Source organism: Xenopus tropicalis, chromosome 5, assembly GCF_000004195.4.
Source record: "Xenopus tropicalis strain Nigerian chromosome 5, UCB_Xtro_10.0, whole genome shotgun sequence".
Taxonomy (NCBI): Eukaryota; Metazoa; Chordata; class Amphibia; order Anura; family Pipidae; genus Xenopus; species Xenopus tropicalis.
In genome coordinates this window covers 112896467-112918909 of record NC_030681.2, presented here as the reverse complement: position 1 = coordinate 112918909, position 22443 = coordinate 112896467, and the positions used below count along the sequence as shown (strand labels likewise).

The 22443-nt window shown below is 39.9% G+C and overlaps 1 protein-coding gene across 2 annotated transcripts; it reads right to left on the bottom strand.

The window, feature by feature from the left end:
• Positions 1-3514: 3514 nt before the first annotated feature.
• On the bottom strand, positions 3515-22385 carry pdcd10 (programmed cell death 10). Of its 2 annotated transcripts, none has more exons than XM_012962892.2 (8): positions 20781-20937; positions 10891-11084; positions 9900-9953; positions 7810-7927; positions 7536-7662; positions 5863-5941; positions 5224-5306; positions 3515-4012 (listed from the first exon to the last, which is right to left on the bottom strand). In XM_012962892.2, exons 2-8 carry the CDS (start codon positions 10984-10986, stop codon positions 3931-3933), a joined length of 639 nt encoding a protein of 212 aa, XP_012818346.2. In that variant the 5' UTR covers positions 10987-11084; positions 20781-20937; the 3' UTR covers positions 3515-3930. The 2 variants fall into 2 exon arrangements, with proteins under 2 accessions (XP_012818346.2, NP_001006850.1); NM_001006849.1 differs by lacking the exon at positions 20781-20937 and adding an exon at positions 22291-22385 and having other exon boundaries at positions 3526-4012.
• Between the last annotated feature and the right edge of the window lie 58 nt (positions 22386-22443).

Below are 22443 nucleotides of genomic sequence, written 5' to 3'. Positions count from 1 at the left end.
TAAAAGGTGTGAAAAACACAGGGGATTACATGTTTAAACAATACAGGGGATTACAGCCTGAATCTGTGGTGTGAGCAACTACAGGGGGCCAGTTAATCTCAGTACTGATACTATTTAAATCTTACACAAAGGTAAGCCATCAAAGCAGCCAGACAGGTGGGGGGCCACACAGAGGGGGGTCGCGGGCCGCCAGTTGGACAGCACTGCTTTAGTGAATCAATGCACCTCCAATAGGATCTCCCCCTTACCATGGTGCAAATTCCCATCGACTGAGCCAGCAACTACATCTGCTCATCAGAAACATGGTTATTGATCTGAAGATTTTCACACTGATATCAGAGAGAAGGGCTCCATGTCACCTCCCACGTTGCTTCCCAATGTCAATTGCAAAACAATCCATGATTAGAGGTGAAGTTCCAAGTAGTGGCATTCAAAATATTCCAAGTAAGGTTTTGTTGTTGCACAATATGGAGTGAGATTTAACTTAACTGGTTGCTAGGGTTTCATTACCCTAGCAACTAGGTAGCAATTTTGGAGATCAGAATGGAAGATGAATAGTAATATAATGATAACAATGATAACCGAGTGTTATTTGGGTGCGGATATCAGTGGACCACACAAGTGATGTAGGAGCCAGAAAGAAGCAGCACACGCAGAAGGAAAAAAAAACTAGTGAATATGAAAACCACAAAAAAAAAAAACTAATTGAAGGTAAAATTCAACCTTAACGGGCTGATTTATTAAAGTACGACAGGTGCGAAACACAAAAAAAAAATTGTATTTGTTCGTACTGTGTGTATTTTCTGTGACTTTTTCGTACTTTGCAAGAAAATTTGTGCAACAAAATCGTTTTTGTCGCAACAAGTACAAAAGTTACGGATTCATTCAAGCTTCAGTATCGTGACTTTCCTTGGGCCAGGTTGGAGTTGCAGAGTGCCATTGAGCCCTATGGGAGACTATCCTTGGGCCAGGTTGGAGCTGCAGAGTGGAAAGGGGGGGGAGCACTCACCAGGATAGCCAACTGTAAGAACTTCTCCGTGCTACCACGCTTCGGGCCGCCCCCGATAAGGCCAGAATATCCAAAGCAAATCAATGAAGAAGCGGAGCACAGGATAACTCATATATAAAACCACATATTTATTTCCATCAGTTAAAAACAGAGCAGAGCATCCTCACCTCATGGCTTAACGCGTTTCGTGGTCAAAACCCCACTTCATCACTTCTGATGAAGTGGGGTTTTGACCACGAAACGCGTTAAGCCATGAGGTGAGGATGCTCTGCTCTGTTTTTAACTGATGGAAATAAATATGTGGTTTTATATATGAGTTATCCTGTGCTCCGCTTCTTCATTGATTTGCTTTGGAGCTGCAGAGTGCCATTGAGCCCTATGGGAGACTTTCCTTGGGCCAGGTTGGAGCTGCAGAGTGCCATTGAGCCCTGTGGGAGACTTTCCTTGGGCCAGGTTGGAGCTGCAGAGTGCCATTGAGTCCTATGGGAGGCTTCCAAAATCATGCACGGAAGGATCAGACAGGTTTTCCCGCCGTTTATGATCATTCAGATACGAAAATTTTGTGACTTTCGGGTCGCCGATACGATATTATCGTGACTAATACAATTTTTCGGAAGCATTTTCGTGATATTTGCGATCATCGAAAATGATTGTATTTAATCCAAATTTTTCCCATTTCGGGATTCGAACGCGTACTTTGATGAATCAGCCCCTTAATGTGTCCAACATCTAGCTTGTTCTGCAACCCTTTGTTCTTGCACATTTTAAGGGAAATTTCCTGTTTCTTTGCTAGTGGGAAAGCATTTTGTTGAAATTTGTTGCCAGCAGCAGCCCAGATTTAACCATGGGTGATAAATCTCCCCATGTGCCATTAGTCTAAGGCTGGCCATACCCTATAAAATCCACTAGTTTGGCAAGTTTGCCAAACGAGTGGATCGTTCCTCAATATGCCCACCTAAAGTGGGTGATATCAGGCTAATCTATTGGATTACAACAACAGGATTATGAGCCATCGGAGTGAGGACTGCATCAATGTGCCAAGAGAAAAATCAAACCTGCCAAATTTTAAGCCAGATATTGGTCAGGTTGGCCTGTCGGAGGGCCCCATACATGGACGCCAAATTGGGCCTGAATCTTTATCTTAAAATCACCCTATTTATGGCCATCTAGATTAAAGGCATCTGTGAGAACGAATAGGCAATATCAGGTTGATAACTCTGAGAAGTGGCCGATTCAGTCAGGTGAATGGTGTCCTTTATTTTAGGTTACCCATATACCACTTGCTGTGTTTACTACAATAGAGATCTATATTTATACTTAATAATGCAATAATGAACATGCAATTATATCACACAGCATTGATTTATGAAAGTGCTTTAAAAAGCAAATGGCTCATTAGAAGTTGAACAAATCACACCAGGATGGTGACAAGGGGTTGATCATGGAGTAGATTTATCATCTCAGAGACCAGATGGTTTTTACATCTCACCTTTGTGTGTCCTGCAGCAGAAAAGGTTTTCCAGTGGTCACTGTGCCATTGGAATTAGCACTGCCAGACAGACCACAGAAAATAATTGGCTTGTATAGCCATAGCTGCAGGGGAAAATGTGCCTGCCAAGAGTGAAAAGACCAGATGACAGCACTGCACTGCCCCGCTCCCCACAAATATAACAGTTAGTAATACTCACAAGAGTCTGGAGCCCAAAAGAGATGTGTAAGAAACAGCAGCAGCAGCAAACTGTGGCCCTACCCCCCTTTATATTGCAGAATACTTTGTGATATTGCAACAAGTAAGATGTTTGCTTTTAAACAGTAAATGCTACCTGCAGATTGGTTTCTGTAGGTGACTAAAACTTTTGCAAGCTACACCTTTTGTTTCTATCACCCCAGTATACTTTTACATTAGCATTACCGATGCTCTGTCCTACATAATATATAGAGGCTGACTTAAAACATAGGTGCTTAGTTGTAAAAGTACAGCTGCCACAGCCAACCAATCAGCATTTTCAATAGTCTACTACAGGGGTCCCCAACCTTTCTTATTCGTATACATATTGTTCACGAGCCACTGGTTGGGGATCACTGATTTACTAGAAGATGGAAAATGAAAGCAAAGACCTGATTTGTTGCTACCGAGAACTGAATTTGTGCACTTAACCCATATTTGCCATATATGGTGGTTTTGCAATACCAGGAGTAAAGTTTGCTACAGGTCAAGTCACCTATAGCAACCAGTCAGCAGGTAGCATTTACAGTTTAAATGCTAAGTAACCATATTATTGGTTGCAATAGTCTACTGAACCTGGTCAATCTCACTTTTTTTTTTTACATTCCCCTATATGTGTTATGTTCTACGGAGTGTGTGCTACTAACACATAGTTCATACAGACTGCATTTAAGGGGTTAATAGGACTAGCAAATAAAAATAGCAACTCTCATTTGTTCAGCAATTATAGGTATACATCATTTACAAATATACGCAGATAAAATAGAGGATTTCCTATGGACTATGCAGCTTTACAGATGTAAACTATTTATTGAATATTTGCCACCAAATATTGTTAAATACATAATCTTGCAGCTTTTCGGTTTCAAGTTAAAATGTCAGAAACAGAACACCAATATTTACAATTTGTATAAGGAATGTTATATAATGACACATTAAGGCGTAAATTCTTTTGGCTTATAATTCTTAAAAGAATGATAATAGCAAAAAGTGATGCAAAATCTTCATCGTGAGATTATGAGAAGCTACAATAAATCTTACAAAAATATGGTGTAAGATGGCAATAATCCCATTCAACATCCTGCATTTCTGTCCCTCTGGCGGAACTGATAATTTATACAGTCAGAACTTAATTTACATAATAAAGTAGCTTTGTCAACCACTGAAAATTACAGCTCTTAGTCATATACAGTTTTCAGGCCACAGTTTTGAAGGTCTGGAGTATCAAGTTGGTTTGATGAATTAGGCGATTGGCACTTATAAATACATTTAATGCCCTAAAAAGGAAAAGGAAAAAAAAAAAATAAGACAAATAAAAGAGAAAACATCCTCTACACCAAACCTATTTACATAGGAAGTGTTTGCTGGCATTGCATGCCTTGCACTACACAAGCTTAACTGGTAATATCTATAAAGCAGCTGAGCAGGGCAAGGAGGCCCCAGCACAAAATTAGACCCCTCTGCAGCACTTGCTGACCTAACCCCCATAATGCACATAAGGAACCAATAATCAGCTTTCTGTGCACATGTTTGGCCTTACAGACGTGACCCAGCAACTATACATTGCGGCTGTCAATTGTGCTGCAAAACTTTGTTGGGCTAGGTATGCAACAACCCCCCATCCATATATTCAATAAAAAGGGGTGGCGGTTATATTGTTGGTGTTTATGGAAGTCAACAGATCAGTTTTAATAGATCTATAGCCAGCAGAGTCAAGGAATAAGAACACATCAACTCCTATATATAAGTGCAAGCAGAAAGCTATACCTTAATTCTTTAGTTTTTGTTGAAGGAAAAATAATGAAAAAAAAATAACCCCTTATTTTAAATAGGCTTTTTCCCTTTAAAATGGGATATTTACCTTCAAATTAACTTTTAGCATGATGTAGAAAGTAATATTCAAGGACAATTTGCAATTGGCCTTCTTTTCTTATTTTTGGTTTGTGAACTAGTTAAAGCTTTTTGTTCAGCAGCTCACAATTTGGAATGCGAGAAGCTTACTGGTTCCTAGGTTGCAATCAGTGGTTTGCAAGAGAGACAAATGCAAACAGGAGAGGCCTAATTAGAAAGATAAGTAATAAATAAAAACAACAAAATTGTAGCCTCGTAGACCAACAGTTTTTTTGGCTGCTGGGGTCAGTGACCCTCACTAAGTTTGAAAGAGCCAGAAGAAAAAAAAATAATTAAACTATAAAAAAAAAAAATAAATGAACACCAATTAAAAAAAAGTTTGCCATTCTATAACATACTACAAGTTAACTTAAAGGTGATCAACCACATTAATTACAGGAAAGGCTGACCTTTTTGCTTTTTTGGGATTTCCTATTGTGAAGCTGTTACCCTGCATATTTTGAGGTAATTAGGTCACCGTTATTGCTTTTATGATCACAAATGAATAATTCATAAATGTCCCTCTATAAAAATTTTTTAAAAATACTAAGAACAGTAACAATCGCTATAAAGAGAAATAATGCAATAGCATACTTACTTTCCATCTTTAAAATATGTCTTTAGTGTGTCACTAAAACTTTTGGAGTATTTTACAAATTCTTTCTTTTGGTGCTCAAGTGCCTGTTGAAAAGGAGCACAATTAGTCCCACAAAACAAAATGTCCGGATCAAGAATGTGGCCACATTTGCAGTGTGTTGTTATAAGTATTATTTTTGTGATATCAATGTAAACAATGAAAGAGACTGCAAGGAAAGATTGTGACGTGTGTTGGTCACATGTGATGGTGGTCACACACATGGCGATTTGCAATCTTCGCACGAAAGATCGTACAATCAGCCACAAACCGTTCAGGGCTGAAACGACAGATAAGGAGGTAGAAACAATAGGATTTCTACCTCCTTCTGCCGATTCAGTGATGGAGGCAGATTTTGGTCAGGCGCCTTCTATGGCGCCCGATCAAAATCTTTTAACTGGCCCGATCGGCGAGTCGACCGATATCAGACTTGCCATACACGCACCGAATATCATACGAAACGAGATTTCGTACGATATTATCGGTGCGTGTATGGCCAGCTTAACCCAGTGGTGAAGGTAAAGCTGTGAAGTCCAAACACTGTTTACAAGTGGAAGTGGATAAAGCATCAATGTAAATAAAGAATATGGCAAAGCTACTTACTCTGCGGTTCTGGTACTGATACTTTTTGAAGACATTGTTGACTGTGTCAAGAAGCTCCTTTATTGCACTAGCTATGTCTCTATAAAGTTAAAGAAAAAAAAATAATTTTATCTTAGCACACCTTGAACCTTGGATTCAACACTGTTGCTGTCCTAAAACAGATAATACATTTTGTATATACAAGTATTGTGGCATATACAGTGCTTAGCATGCTGTGCATACATTTGAGACAACAAAATATTTAGCACAGGCTACAAAACAATGTAATGAAACAAATATTAGGGTTCGTTTACAAGGGGTGGGGGTGGAAGAACAGGCACATGCTGTAGCCCACAATAGACGGTTCCATCTGGTGTAACTCTTTGCCAGAGCCAAATACAATAATGGTGGCAGTCAGAATAAGTGCTGTGTTTAGGGCTCCCTTATCTTGTAATACAACCAAGATGTGCAATTGGAACAAGAATGCAAAGTAGCTAATCTTTCCAAGCCCCAGGTGCAATCAGTATGTGCAATGAATGATAAATGGGGCAATGTTGCACTAACATCCCTAGTGCCTGCCATTACTAAATGAGCCTTATTGTGTCCAAAAACTGAATAATGATTAGAAATTTACAAGCTTTGAGAAATAAAGTTTTCCTAACACCACTTCTGAGCAGTCTCCATTGATCCAATATGCTTTCACTAAGAGAAGTCTTGTTTGACAATTCCGGAGCCACTAGGAACAGCAATGAGTGGCTTATCATGGCCTTAAACCTACTGGCAGTTCTACCATCAACATATTAAAGGAACAGTAACACTAAAAAATAAAAATGTTTTAAAATAATTAAAATATAATGTACTGTTGCCCTGCACTGGTAAAAGTTGCGTGTTTGCTTCGGAAAGACTACTATAGTTAATAGAAATAGCTGCTGTGTAGCCATGGGGGCAGCCATTTAAATTGAAAAAAGGAGAAAAGGCACAGGTTACATAAGAAGATACCAGATAAACTGTGTAGAATACAATGGGAATCTATGCTACTTATCTGTTATCTGCTTAGTAACCTGTGCCTTTTCTCCTTTTTTCAAATTAAATGGCTGCCCCCATGGCTACACAGCAGGGTATTTATATAAACTGCAGTAGTGTTTATGAAGAAAACACACAACTTTTACTAGTGCCGAGCAATAGTATATATTATTTTTATACACTTTCATTTTTTGGTGTTACTGTTCCTTTAAGTGCATTTGTTTAGGGTGGTGCACAAGTTAACAGAAATGGGAAAAACTACCCTGAACTTTCCCCAGGATAGTCTCGAAATGCACATGACTTCTTTCTTATTCCTTGCTCTCCTATCTTTAGCTTAAAGGGACACTATAAACCATTGGGTTAACAAACTGAATAGAGCTTATGCTAAAAATACTTTTGCCTGTTTAATTAACGAAATAGCTATGGTACTTGTGGGAGGAGAAAAAGGAAGAAGAGAGGGCAGTTAATACATTTACCCTTTCCAGGTAAACTAGTGCTGATGTCTCCTAACAACCTGACCTGAGACGATAATGTTCTAATGTATCAGGAACCGCTTTATCACTTTCTTTATTAGACGTTGCATACAATCTTCAAAAATAAAATAATCCTCACAGCATCCCATGGGCACATAGGATATGCCAGTGCTTAGTAGATGTGCATAATGTGCTTACTTGATTGTCTGTAGGAATCTCACTCTGTCATTAATTTCATCAGGAATCTTGCTAAGGATCTGTTTAAGTGCCCGTGCTTTTTCATTCAATTCCTGGAATTCTGGTTCTGGCCGTTCAACCATATACTCTAAAAAATAAAGATGTGGATGTTTAATAGCAAAGGCAGCAATAATCCTCAATAATCATTATACTTCCTAGACTAGAGGTGTATGAACAGGAGAAGGTTGTAACTGAGGAGATGCACTTATACAGAGATGTGTGTTTTTGTGTTTACCTTCAACATCATCAGCGGCCATGCGCAACAAAGACTCAGTGAAGTTAACTTCTACACTCTTCTTTTCAAGAATTTTTGTAATTATATCTTGTGTGAGCCCCGGATTTTCTTTTTCTGCCTGCGAAATAAAGAAACAGATACATTGGTTTCCTAATGTTGACAGCATTAGAATGTGTGCAACCTATTTTTATTCATGTCTGTGTATTGGAGCATTAAAAGTTGTGAATACAAGAAAGATAATTCTAATAAACACTTTTAAGTCAATGGTGCAAATACAGCCATTTATAAATTGCCTACTTCGCATAAGTCAACTGCGGTGGCAAAATGGGGGTATGGTCTATTGGAAAGCAAAGCAGTAAAAACAGACCAGGGCATCACCATGCTGCTCTAAGTTTAAAATTAAAAGTAATAGCTAATGTTTTAGAACATATATTTACATTGCCTTTAAAGTTGCCCAATCATTACATTTCCCCCCGACTGCTCTATGAGCTATTTTAAACATATCTGTAATTTTGGGATTCCAATATCGGACTGTCAGCTCAGCAGCTGTGTCTTCAATTCACCCAGATATATAAAGCTATATAATAAAAGTTCTTTCCAAATTAAACACAAAACCCAAATTATTTTATTAAAAAATTCATATATGTTATAAAAAGGTACAAAAAATATCTGCTGTCAATAACATCTATTTCTCAGGCGGGCAGGCAATTACTTTTACTTTCCATTCTGCACTTCCTAGATGTCACTGCACTTCTCTCATTCCCTCCCACTGTCTATAATTGTGTAGCCTGGGCATGGGCATCAGGTACCGAATTCTGGCACATAAACAAGATTTTGGGATGATATCTTACTAACAGTTTCAACCACTGCAAAACAAAGAAAAGTAAATTGCAAAAATTCTGAAGATTACATTTTGAGCAAATGGAGCAGTTAATTTTTTGTAAAGGTGGTGAACAGGTCAATATAACAGATAGTTTTTTCAGCTGAAGGAGGGGGGGCAAAATGCAGAATCACAAGAAATTTGGTTGAGTTGGTGTAGCTCCACTATAAAGCAGACCAGCAGTCACAGCATGCCTTTAAGCAAATGACTCACTGGAAGTGTCTGAAAGAGATGCAGACAGTTAATCTGCTACATCTAGAAGAGAATGTAGGTCACCCTGGCAAACAAACAAGAGGTATCTGCTCCCCTTGGGTCAGAAGGAAAATCTTTAATTACATTTGCATTTCAAATGCTTGATTGCTATTCTGATGTGGGAAATTAAAAGGAAAATAAACCAATATATAACTTCAACCCTAAGGGGTATAGGAACAATCTCTGTGTTAAAGTCTGCTGGACTTGGCTGTGCTATTTAATAATTCAAACGGTATGAACTCCACACATTCTTATGGAAAACACTTGCAGAAGCATTTGCACCCTCAACAGGGGCTCTTGTCTAACAAAAGTCACATCCAGTATGTTCAGTTATGAAGAGGTTTAAATAAACCATTCATGTAAACTACTGCTGTTATTTTGAGTCATATATTCCGGGATATCCATTTTTAAGCCCTAAGGAGCAATGAATAAATACAGACATTTCCAAAATAATGAAGTGCTCTGTATTCCATTCATTTTATTCTGAGTTTACCCTGAAAATAACAGTCTCTCTTATTAAGTGATAGTTGTTAGAATATACCAATTCTGGGCACACATAGAAAGATCCACTCGCTTGGCAATGGTGCCAAATGGTGGATGTTTGCCTGATTCAGCCAACTAGGTACTGTGCCAGTGTCATAGCAGCAGGAGTTATTTAGTACTATTCTGAATTTAAAAAAAAAAAATCTTGGAGCAGACTACCTCCATAAAACTTTCTAGGTCAAAGTCACACACAGTGCCCAATACCTCAAGTGCAGACTGCATTGGTCTATCACAGCAGCCATGGGGCAAATTTTGGACTGAAAATGCTCAAGTGTACATAGTCCCACTGGGGGGGTAGCCTTCTCAGAAAAAGTTAATAAGGCAGCCCTGGATATCTCTATCTATGTAAAATAGCCCCACGAGTCAAAACTGGCACCTTTCCTGGGGTGATATGCAGATAGAAGAAACAATTTACCTTTATAAACGCTGCCCGTAGTGTCTGAGCTGCTGAAAGATTTACATGTTCTAGCTGGATGGGAAAGCAGACAGAATGCAAAACATTAACAGACTGAAGAAACTTTAGAAGAACATGGAGAATTGGAATAACACTGTGGCATCAAAGGATTTAAACCTCATTATGCATTGAGAAACAAGCAAATGTTTTCCTGACCATACATTGTAAATGGGAAGAGTCACAAAAAAATTCCATATCCCAGAAATTGTATTGGGAGTTAAAACATACTCATAACGTACTGCCTTTAAAACAGCTATAAGACCAGATAGGTTTCTCTTTAAATGGAGAATACTGTAAATAGTAAGATGACTTATGGTATGCTCAGATAATTTTAAGAACTAGACTTGTCCACCCCAAAAGCAATAAAATACATTAATGAATGTAATCCTACAATTTAACTTTGCCTAAAAAGTGCCTCATTACTACTGCACTGATCTACAACTACATGCTGGCTTTTATCAGAAAATGTAATGTTGTTCAGCTCATCTCTTCCCCAGTAGCCTGTACAGAGCTAGAACATATCACTATTAGGGCTCTGGCACAAGGGGAGATTAGTCGCCCGCGACAAATCTCCCTGTTCGCGGACGACTAATCTCCCCGAAATGCCATCCCTCCGGCGAGAATGTTAATCGCCGGTGGGATGGCATACGCGGCGCCGCAATTTTACATTTTCGCTGGTGGGATGGCAATTTGGGGAGATTAGTCGCCCGCGAAAAGGGAGATTTATCACGGGCGACTAATCTCCCCGTGTGCCAGAGCCCTTAAAGCAAAGGTATTCCCTGTACCAAGCATAATTTAGCAGGACAACTTTAGGACAGATACGAACAGATAAGCTGCATTCCTTACCATGACTCCTGATATAATTGATTACACAAGAAAAACAGAGTTTTTTTTTTTTTTTATTTACCCCCCCGTTGACAAAACTAAATTTGAGACACAAAGATCTACTAACCTCATTAAAAACTGGATACATAACTGCATAAAGGGGCATGGAAACCATAGAAGTGGTCTCTGCTTCATTCTTCATCTCTTCCATTGTCATCCTCATTCAAAGAGACCGTACAGTTAGAAAATGATGCTATGGAAACCAGGAATACTTCATTCAGTGGGATGTTGATGCTCTAATATGATCAAGAAATTGTTTTCCTAAAAGTACCGGTAAAAAAAAAAAAAAAAAAAAGCAACATAAATAAGATACAAATTTACAGCATTATTTCCCCAATATTAAGAGCTTTTATAGTGTTTTTAAATCCAGGAAAACAACTGTGCAGAATAATTATCTCCTTAAAGGGGAAGGAAAGGCTAAGTCACTTGGGGGTGCTAAAATGTTAAAGCACCCCCAAGTGACTTGAATCGCTTACCTCGTACCCCAGGCTGGTGCCCCTATTAGGAGAAAACCGCACCAGCCCGGGGCACCTGGAGCGATGCGCTTCCTCCTTCCTGCTCCGTTCAGCCTTGACTGAGTCAGGCGCATGCGCAGTAGAGTGAAAAAGCCGACTTCTCTGTTATAGTTCGGCTTTTCACTCTACTGCGCGCGCGGCAAAGAAGGAAGGAGGAAGTGCTGCAGGTACCCCGGGCTGGTGCTGTTCTCTCCGTACAGGGGCACCAGACCGGGGTACGGGGTAAGCGATTCAAGTCACTTGGGGGTGCCCAACATATTGCCACCCCCAAGTGACTTAGCTTTTCCTTCTCCTTTAAGGCAGTATCAGTAGGCATCCAACCCAAAATCATGAAGTCACGCATGGCCGACTTTCTATTGATCCGATCTGTCAAATAATGGCTTTTCTGTAAGCTCAATGTATCAGGCTCCCAAGAAAGAAAATCCATTTAATTGCCCTTATTTAAAAGGGCACAATATCTGCTTTCTAATTCTTGCACTAAACAGGGCAACATTTAAAACTGAATGTAAACTCACATTATTGCACTGTTTGTACAATCACACTTAAAACAAACTGTCAGTCCACTCAGATGCCTTTGTTAGGCTTTTTAATAAAAAGCAGCTCATAATACAGATGGGGCTTCTTAGTGGAGTACCAATTGTTTTGATTGTGCTTATACAAACATGAATCAGTACATGACTTAAGTTCCCCTGTTAAGGGAAAGATATAAAAATACATACATATTTCAATTGAAACAGCAGGCAATAAAAAAAAAAAAAAAAAAAAAAACAGCACAAGCCCTAACCAATGAACTTAAGATTAGTAAGCAGGTATGCTCCTTTAAACGTTTTTGAAAATGTTTTTTTGATTAGGTTTTTCTATAAATGGTTTAGTTGAGGGAAAAATGTATAGGGAATGCAGATTTTGTGGTGCAGCATAGGGAAATCTGACTAAAGGTGCCCATACATGGGGTCAGTCCTCTATGGCAGTGCTGTCCAACTTCTGTGTTACCGAGGGCCGGAATTTTTCCGGCCTCCGTGGTGGAGGGCCGATAATGGAAGCTAGTTTTGACCACCTCCCTTTTTAAAACCACACCCATGTTATCGCATGACCATATCCATATTTATGGTGGTAGTACAGCAAAAACCTGCCATACTCTGCCTTCCCTACCCTGCCTGTGTGTGCCATACTCTGCCTGCGTGTGTGCCCTACCCTGCCTGTGTGTGTGTGTGTGTGTGTGTGTGTGTGTGTGTGCCCTACTCTGCCTTCCCTACCCTGCCTGTGTGTATGGCACATACAGGCAGCAATAGGGTAGGCAGAGTATGGCACACACAGGCAGCCTACAGTGACGCAATGCTGGCACTGCTCCCACAGTCTGCACAATAACTATATATTAAAAAACCTTTTTAATTGCAGTACCACCACAGTATATGTTCTTTTTATAGTGTGCAGGTTTATTTGTGGGTTTCTAGTGCTCCTACAGTCTGAGGTGTGAACAGGTGAACAATGTGGGTGATTACAGCCTGAGCCTGAGGTGTGAACACTGCAGGGGGTGAATAATACAGTGGATTACATTTTTAAACAATACAGGGGGTTTACAGCCTGAATCTGAGGTGTTAACCATGCAGGGGGGCAGTACTGATACCATTTAAAGGAGAAGGAAAGGTTAAGTCACTTGGGGGTGCCAAAATGTTAGGCCCCAAGTGACTTAGAACGCCTACCTTGTACCCCGGGCTGGTGCCCCCGTACGGAGAGAACAGCACCAGCCCGGGGCAGCTGCCGGCGCTACCTGCTTCCTCCTCGCTTGCGCGCGCATGCGCAGTAGAGTGAAAAGCCGAACTTAAACATTAAAGTCGGCTTTTCACTCTACTGCGCATGCGCCGGCCCACGGATTTCGGCAGCAGCGCGCAAAGGAAGGAGGAAGCGGTGTCTACAGGTGCCCCGGGCTGGTGCTGTTTTCTCCTAACGGGGGCACCAGCCCGGGGTACAAGGTAGGTCATGTAAGTCACTTGGGGGTGCCTAACATTTTGGCACCCCCAAGTGACTTAGCCTTTCCTTCTCCTTTAAAGCTTACACAAAGGTAAGCCATCAAAGCAGCCAGACAGGTGGGGGGGGCCACACAGAGGGGGGTCGCGGGCCGCCAGTTGGACAGCACTGCTCTATGGTATTTGTCAGACTGGCCAGCCTAATCGATCAAAGCCATATGAAAGATATAAATGTATGCCTACCTTCCAATGTTCTCTTTTAGGCCAACAAGTATTTTCATATGGCAATGTACTTCCCAAATAGGTGTATTAGCAGATAACATTTTGGAATGTGCCAAACCAGACATTACACAACATTCTAGACAAAACTCCAGGGCATTGAGACATAAAACACTTATTTATAAAATGCCAACAAATTTCACAGCACTGTAGAAAAGGATGCATACATTATATATTAAAAAAAAAACAACCAATACAAGAGGCAAAGAGGGCCCTGTCCAAAAGATCTTGCAATCTAAAAGGAGAAGGGGTTAAGGTGTTAAGGACGGGCAATATCAGGTGAAAGATGTGGAACGGAACATTGCATTTAGCAGTATATAGTGCACAGTGAAGCTATGCTAAGCTAGATGAGGGAAAGCCTCTCTAAAGAAATGTGTTTTAAAAGATATTTTAAAGGCAGAAAGATTGCAAGAGAGTTGGACAGGCGGTGGGAGAGAATTCCAAAGAAAGTATGCAGCTCGTGTGAGGAGGGGGATATTAGATAAACATAAAAAGTTGGTTTGGGGAATATCTGCAGAGGCTTTCAGAGATGTAGAGTGGGGCAGAGTTATTGAATGTGAGGGTCATGGCAGAAGAGGTCAGTTACTGAGGTACATGAACCTAGAGCCACTATTTCTTATAAACTGGAAAGGTGACTTTGCAGGGGAAGGCCAGTTAATCAGTAATCAAAGCATAACATGATGAGAAAGTAAATCATAATTTTGGTAGCATTGGTGATAAATGATCACATTATGGCAATATTGCTCAGGTGAAAGTGACATGATTTAATGAGTGACTGGATATGGAGTAAGGGCTGTGGCACACGGGGGAGATTAGTCGCCCGCGACAAATCTCCCTTGTTACGGGCGTCTAATTTCCCGGAAATACGCATACGCGGCGCCGCAATTTCCCGAAATCGTGGAAGTTGCCTTGAGAGGACACTTCTGCGATTTCTGAGAAAGCAGATAAGCAGGAAGAGACCCGCATTAAAGGGGTAGTTCACCTTTGTACAGGTATGGGATCCCTTATCCGGAAACCAGTTATCCAGAAAGCTCCGAATTACGGAAAGGCCATCTACCATAGACTCCATTATAAGCAAATAATTCTAATTTTTGAAAATAATTTCCTTTTTCTCTGTAATAAAACAGTACTTTGTACTTGATCCCAACTAAGATATAATGAATCCTTATTGGAGGCAATACAAGCGTATTGGGTTTATTTGATATTTAAATTATTTTTAGCTGACTTAAGTTATGGAGATACAAATTATGGAAAGATCCTTTATCCGGAAAACCCCAGGTCCAGAGCATTCTGTATAACAGGTCCCATACCTGTAAAACATTCCCAAATGTAACAGTTCACATTAATAGAACAATCTTTGCCATATAAATAGTTAACAAAAAATTTGCAGCTGAAGATAAATTCACCTCAGAATCATCTCTCTGCTAATCCATCACTTCTGCACAGAGCCTATGGGGGGGTTAGATTAGATATGCAGAGTCTGATTAGAGTGCACAGGCAGCCAATGAATTGGTCCAATAGGAAAAAATTAAGGACAAAGCCTAGGAGTGGTGATGTAAAGATATAGGAAGTTCTCAGGTTCAAAATAGGCCACTCCCATCTCTTCAGAAAACTGGTCAGAGAGACAGAAGGACTGATTTAACAGGTATAAAAGGTAGATTTTACAGTGGCCTTTTTACTTTTTTATGAAAAATTGGATTTTATGATACTCTGAGAGCACTGTTGGTGGTTTAATAAGATTCGGACATTAAAGGTGAACAACCCACTTAAGAGTTCTGAATTGAGATCAAGAGAGGAGAGATAGAGTTAAGCCTTTCCGATATAGAATTGAGAAGTCCAAAGGAGTCGGAGAAATAAAAGGCTACAACATATTTAAAATTGGAAGTAACAAACTATCAGTTGCAAACAAACTTGTTTTCTTGGTTTCCCAGCTTCTTCATTGTTAATTGCAGATAATCCAGTGCCTTGAGCCTTGCCATTGCTTAACTGTCTTCATTAACTGCTATTTTCCTAGCACTTGTGAAATATTAGCACTAGTGCCATTCCCCTTCCGGGTCTAAATTTGTATGCAGCTGCTTGGGAAACTAGTCAATTAAATCGGTGATCAACGCAAGCAGGCTGTGTAGGAAAGGGCAAAGTTTTACAAACACAAGAGCTGTAAAATACTGCTGGCTCACTGAGAAGTGTACACATGTGTAGGCCTAACAAATAAGAGTTACTGGGTTGGTACAGGCTAAAATACAGTTAGGACCTGGACACATGGAGTGTTTGCTCAGCTTCTCTCAGTCTACATTAATTCTTCAGACTGAGAGTAGCGGATTTGCTCCTATACGCCACTCCGTGTACCTGCACTGAAAAGAACAGCTTACACCTGAGTGCAGATACATGAAGTGTAGGAGAGCTTGGCCAGAAAAACCACGCTTTCGCTTTTTTCAGACCTCCACTTCCTGTATCTGCACTAAGGTGGAAGCTATACTTTTTAGTGCCGGTACACAGAGTGACATATGGGAGCAGATCAGTTTCTCTCAGCCTGAAGAAAAAAAGCAGGCCAAGAGAAGAGGTGCAAATGATCCATGTACCCAGGCCCTTACCAAAATTAAGCAGTTTAGTAAGTGCTGCACTATAGTGGTGTATATAGCAGCATACCTTTATGAAGCAATATTTCAGATCAACATGTGTCTCTCCTAAGCATACCCCAAAGTCTCTGAAGTTCCAAGATTGCAACTGCTATTGGGATGGTGGCGACACCCCTTTCAGTGAGCACAGATCAAGTGTAATGACAAAGTATGCAGGTGAAACTTAGGAAAATTATGTTTCAGATCACCACATACATCGAAAAAGGCAGAGCAAACAAAGACTGGTATGCTTGTCAGGGACTGGGACAAGAACAAAATAATTAAAACAGTATGGGCTGAAATAACATGATGATACAGAGAGATACTGTAGATAAAGAAATAGCCATAAACTCTCGGTGCTAAGCATTAGCAGTCAAATCATGCATTCAGCTCCTTCACCCCTGGAAAGCCTTTGCTATTTATGCTACTTTAGTAAAGTCTTATAAAAGAGAGATGCAAACTCTACATAACATACTATAAAGCACTTCACTGAATCTTCACAAGAAGTGTGTATCCTCTGTATTTATTCCTGCACGAATGACGGCATTAAGTAACAACCTGTCTAATTTAGAAAAGAGGGTGTGACGAGCTAAAGTACATGAAAACAGCCCTAAACAACCCAGGAAATAACTCAGGCTTACAAATGCAGCTCTGTATGACCAAACCCTGCACTTTAAACTATGCAAAGATCTTTAAATACAGAAAGCTTTAAAAACCTTGTGTTCCCAATCTGCACCTGTAAACCAGCTTTTCTACTGAGCACGGCTGCCCAAAGCCCCAGTAGTATAGCTTTGTCACAAAAAAATGTCCCTGTCATAATGTTTGTTTTACATCTTTCGGTGTTGTGAGCCACACAAGGCTATGTTATGTGAACAAAAGAGCAAGAAGGTGGCTACCACAAGCCATTATATTCACAGATCATTTCTCCTTTGGTCAAACAAGCATAAAAAAAACCCACTAAAATAGAAAATATTTACTTCCATTATACTGGTATTATTGCACAAGAAAATAGGACTGGGCCCTACATGTCTGTCCCATGGCCTGAAGCCTTACCTGAAGCACAATGACACCAACATTCTTCTTCCTGTACCCCCTCTAAAGCACGCATCACTATACACATCACTCTACCCCAAGTACTTAAAAACACACTACACAACCTGTTGGTGTCCCTTGTAGGCCACAGCAAACTAACAGTCCATTTCCTGAATCCTACAAATAAACTTTTCTTCATCACCATCCAAACCAATAAAACCTTTAGAATTTACAACTTTCGGCTTCACTAAGAGAACAAACAGAAAAGGTCAAACTGCTTTCCAAAAAAATAAATCCCACACAAACCCTATGCATCTGACAGCAGCTGTGAATGTGCACATAGTTAGTAAGACCATGTTAGATAAGACCTGTTAAAGCCACATAGCATTTAATAACCAGCAATAAATTCCTTTTAAAAATATCCTGCATATTATAGCCCAAGAGATTATGAAACCTATACATCGGAGATAAAGCTTGATCAACGACGAGATTACTTTTAGGTAACATTCTTGACATGCATGACAGCCTACTGTAATAGCTATACTATTAAACAATAAAGATGCTTTCAGAAAGTACAGGATATTTAGTGAAAGCTGCCAATATGAAAACTATCTTGGTAGTATGAAAAATTAGGTTTGCCAAACTACTTTATATACATGTGGTAACTTAGAAAAAGAAGCCCACGGAACAAAATCAATAGGAAAAAAAAGGAGGAACTTAAGGTTATAAAATTAAAGAACCACTAAAGGCCCTGTTGTCTGTGTCTCAAACAGAGCTCAACGAGAAATAAAAATGTTAATATTGACCTAAAACTTAAGGAGAACTAAACCCTAAAAACTACAGGTAGAAATATGTGTTTTATATAGTGAACGTACCACACAAGTTTCAGAACCTCTATAACAGTAATGATACAGGCCATACACAGAGAATTCACCTTCCATCTTGGATTTTTATTTATGTATATTTTTTAGGTGTGTCATTTATATACACATGCTCAGTGGGTCTGGGAAACTGTTTAAAGGAACAGTAACACCAAAAAATGAAAGTGTATAAAAGTAATTACAATATAATGTACTGTTGCCCTGCACTGGTACAACTGGTGTGTTTGCCTCAGAAAGACTACTATAGTTTATATAAGTAAGCTGCTGTATAGCCATGGGGGCAGCCATTCAAAGGAGAAAAGGCACAGGTTACTTAGCAGATAACAGATAAACCCTCATTATATGGGGCTTATCTACTAGTTATCTGCTATGTAACCTGTGCCTTTTCTCATTTTTTCCAGCTTGAATGGCTGCCCCCATGGCTACACAGCAGCTTATTTATATAGTAGCTTTTCTGTAGCAAAAACACCAGTTTTTAGCAGAGCAACAGCACATAATATTTTAATTACTTTAAATGCTTTAATTTTTTTATGTTACTGTTCCTTTAAGCTCAGGTTAGAGGCTGCCGTAAATAAGCAGAAAAGGAAGTTTAAAAGCTGATGCTAAAGGGCTGCTCAAAGGCCAGCTACTTAGAGAGATTGCTGGGTGACTGTGGCAACACAATTTTTACATATCTATATGCACTTCTATAAGAAAGCTGGAAAACAAAAAAAAAAAGTGTATATACCACATATCCCAAAAAATGTGTGTAGATTTTTTTTTCCCCAATTATGGTAACTCAAAAGCATAGACAGAGAAACAAATAAAGTTCAGATGGTACAAAGCCCATTATTTTTTCCAAGTGACTGCAAAGGGTCAACAAACAGCAGAATTCTGTTGATAACCAGACCATTAAAAAAAAATGCATGCATGGTACTGTATGAACTAGAGTCTCAGCTGGAGGGGAGCTAATTTCTGCTACACTGTTTCAATAATCACACCCAGCAGTAAAGGTGGCCATACACGAGGCGATTTCGCTCGTTGTGCGATGAACGATTATATCGACAAACGATCGTATGGCGATCGAGTTCCCATACGATATGCCATCCACGGGCAACGATAATTCGGGAAAGATTTCGTCGCATCATTATCGTAAAATACGTACGATCGTACATCTACGTACGATTGAATGTCGTTGACTTCCGCTGCTGGCAATCGTGACATGCGCAGAGAGCAATCGTTGAAAGACAAATGTCTGACACTCACACCAACTGGCAGATTTTATCGTTAAACGACCAAAATTTTTAAACCTGGCCGATCGATTTTGGGGACGATAATGTCGGCTCGTTTAGTGGGCCGACGATCGTTCGTACACCACCAACTATACGATAACTTAACGATAGCATCGGATTGTTCGGGAATCGGTCGTTTGTAAGTAAAAAATCGGTCCGTGTATGGCCACCTTAAGAGTGGAGAATCATTTAAGTCTTTGCAATTAAAGGTATATTGTATAGAATGTTAGGTCTTTTGTTGCAAACCCAAAAGCAAACTTTTTTTTTTTTTTAAGCCCTTTAACTACTTTTGAGTAATTGTCAGTTAATGTAATCAGCTTATTGCCTTTGTCACCATGACAAACCAGAGCAGTAAAAAAAGTGAGTAGGATTAACACCACCCTTGGATAACTGGATTACAGATTCCACAATTTACTTTAGAAAAATAAAACCATACCCTCTTGTAAATGCATCTTTCCTATTTGTTAAACATTATGCAGAATCTGTATTGCTCATTGACTAAAGGGGGTGGGGGAGGAGGGAAGAAAAACGTAAGGAAAAGGTGATAACCTTAATGATTAACAGAGATTTACACCCTTTCCAGACACTTAAAGCCTACATGAAGAAAAGTATAACTTTAGTCAGATGTCATAAAAACCCAAAGTTACACATTTAACCATTGCAAAGTTTCAGAGTGAGTTTTCAGCCAGTATAAAGCCACTTAAAATGATTACCTGAATGCTGGATTGCTGCCATAGCCCTAGAGAAAATTTCAAAAACCTGGATAGGCAAAGTTATCAGTGCCTATTTTCAAGAAACAAAGTTATGGTTCAGTCCCAGGTGTAGTACTACAAGTAAGACATATCTGGTATAATCAATGCATAACATCACCTATACACTGAAAGTACTTCACTAAAGGCTCCAATGAGAACAATGTCACAGACTGGATCATCACCAGATTTTAATGTGTGAGCTATACATACAAGTCTTTTGGTCTTTCAGCCAGTAATTCTATTTGTAGCTGGACTGGTATATAACTGGGCTGACCACTTTCTCAAACAACTTCTAGGTCTATGAACAACCAGCAACAATTTGCTGCTGCATTCATAGCATCCTGGTTTAGCTGTGGTATGGGATCATTTCTAGTGGATGATGCTTATAACAGATCTCTGCATTATGAAAGAACATTTAATTCTAATCAACTTTCCAGTATCCATCAATTAAAAACAAAATCAATGAATTTAAATGTAAATCTACTTCTATTCCCTATCTTCACTACTAGATCTGACTCCTTAAAGACGAAGCAGAAGCTACCTTATTAACAGACCTGTGAAAGAGAATGTAAGATCCTGGTGGGAACTGCTGGAGCCTTGGCTAGAAAAGTGCTGGCTCCTGCAACACTATAAAAAAAAGAGGCCTACCAGAGAACCAGGAAAAACCATAGTGGGCCCCAGTCCACATGGGTCCCTGCATCCCAAACTCCCCTGACTCAAACCAGCAGCTGCAATTCAACCAGGTCTAAGTTTAGAGAGGCTGGGTAATGGTCGAGGAGACTGTGAGGGTGGTTGGTGTTCCCAGTGGGCCCGGGTATCCTGTCCAACACTGGCAGAAAAGAACAAAACATACTACTTTCAAATGCAAGTAAAATTAAATGCTGAAAACTGTTACTATATATTGCAAAGTTTCTCAAAAAATACATGTTATTTCCTTATTAAAATAAAATTTATGTAGAGTTTGGTGAAGTTTCTCTTTAAAATATGTAAATGTAATCACTATTGAAAGCAGTCCTTAAGCATGTACCACTAAAACATTTTTGTAATCGTCTGTACTTCTACAGCCAAGACTCCTTTTCCCACAATGACTTGCATGTTTTGCAGCAAGTAAAGAAGAAAAAAGAAAAAGTCTGCAGGGCATTGTGGGAAATGTATTGACCCTTGGCATGGAGGGAAGTACTTTACTGCAACAATGTTACAAGTATTGTAGTCAGGACCAACAATGTATAGTATTTTTAATGGTAACTGCAATTACAAATAACTTTAAAGGCCAAGGAAAGGTAAAGTTAGCAGGCTGCACTGTACCAGGCCAGCAATGATACTGGGGTGATCCAGTACTTAAGCAACATTGGCCAAGTTGGACCCAGAAGCTCCAGGATGATGGCAGCCGAAATAAAGTCATTGTCTGGGGTTATGAGGGGCTGCTCTGCATAACTAATATTTAGTAACATTTTCACTTTCCTGGTCCTTTCAAATCAGCAATTAGTGTATATTGGAAACTTGCACAGACTGGACTTGGCTTTCATTATGCAGAATTCTATATTTAGGTTTACTTCTCCTTAACTCATACCACTCACTGTTAAGTGAACATTTAGTCAGTCAGTCATACCTTCAACTTATAATACCATAAATGTTAATATCAGCACCTTTGGAATCAGCAGTTTTCTTCGCCTTAATGAAGTCGCAATCTGCTAATGAATTTGACTTTATGGCCCCCAGTAAATAGCTCGTTTCCTGGTACGGTCTCTTGCCCATAATTGTAATCATTTATAGTTATATAAATAATGAATGAATGCGTGTTATTTTGCTCTGCCAACCCCCGAGCCCGAGTCTGGCCCTAACACACAAAGTTTCTCTCTATATATAGATACTTAATAATGCCTTGGAGCAAGTTTCAGTTCTATATTATGGGTTTATGAGAGCAAGCCGGGCTCTAATGTAGCCACGGAGGAACAGACTCCTCCTAGCTCTGAAGTTTGTGCGGTGATAAATAGTAGCCTTTGGCCTGACAGAGCGGCTCTTCCTTCCTCTCACTGACACCCCAGGCCCAGCTGGGATTAGCATTACTCAGCACAAGGAAGCTCCACAAACCCGGCAACTCTCACTTCAAACTGCATCGGACCAGCCGTGACACCAGAACCAGAAACCGGAGCAATACCTGTATATCCGGAGAACAGGCGAAGCTTCACCAGGCCCAGTGTCCACAACACCCCAGAACCTTATACCCAGGCACCGGAAGTTCGCTCTGAGAAGTGTCCGCCGTCCTGAAGAAGAAACAAGGCGTTGCCCGGAATCAGTCCAAAGAGTTTAC

What these genes read in the sequence shown, in the direction of transcription:
- pdcd10 (NM_001006849.1), bottom strand. Translation starts at nt 10,986, where the DNA reads ATGAGGATGACAATGGAAGAGATGAAGAATGAAGCAGAGACCACTTCT. An exon ending in GGCCGCTGATGATGTTGAAG is followed by an intron (nt 7,663 to 7,809) that starts GTAAACACAAAA and finishes TTTATTTTTTAG; the next exon opens with AGTATATGGTTGAACGGCCA. An exon ending in ACATATTTTAAAGATGGAAA is followed by an intron (nt 4,013 to 5,223) that starts GTAAGTATGCTA and finishes TTTCCTTTTTAG; the next exon opens with GGCATTAAATGTATTTATAA.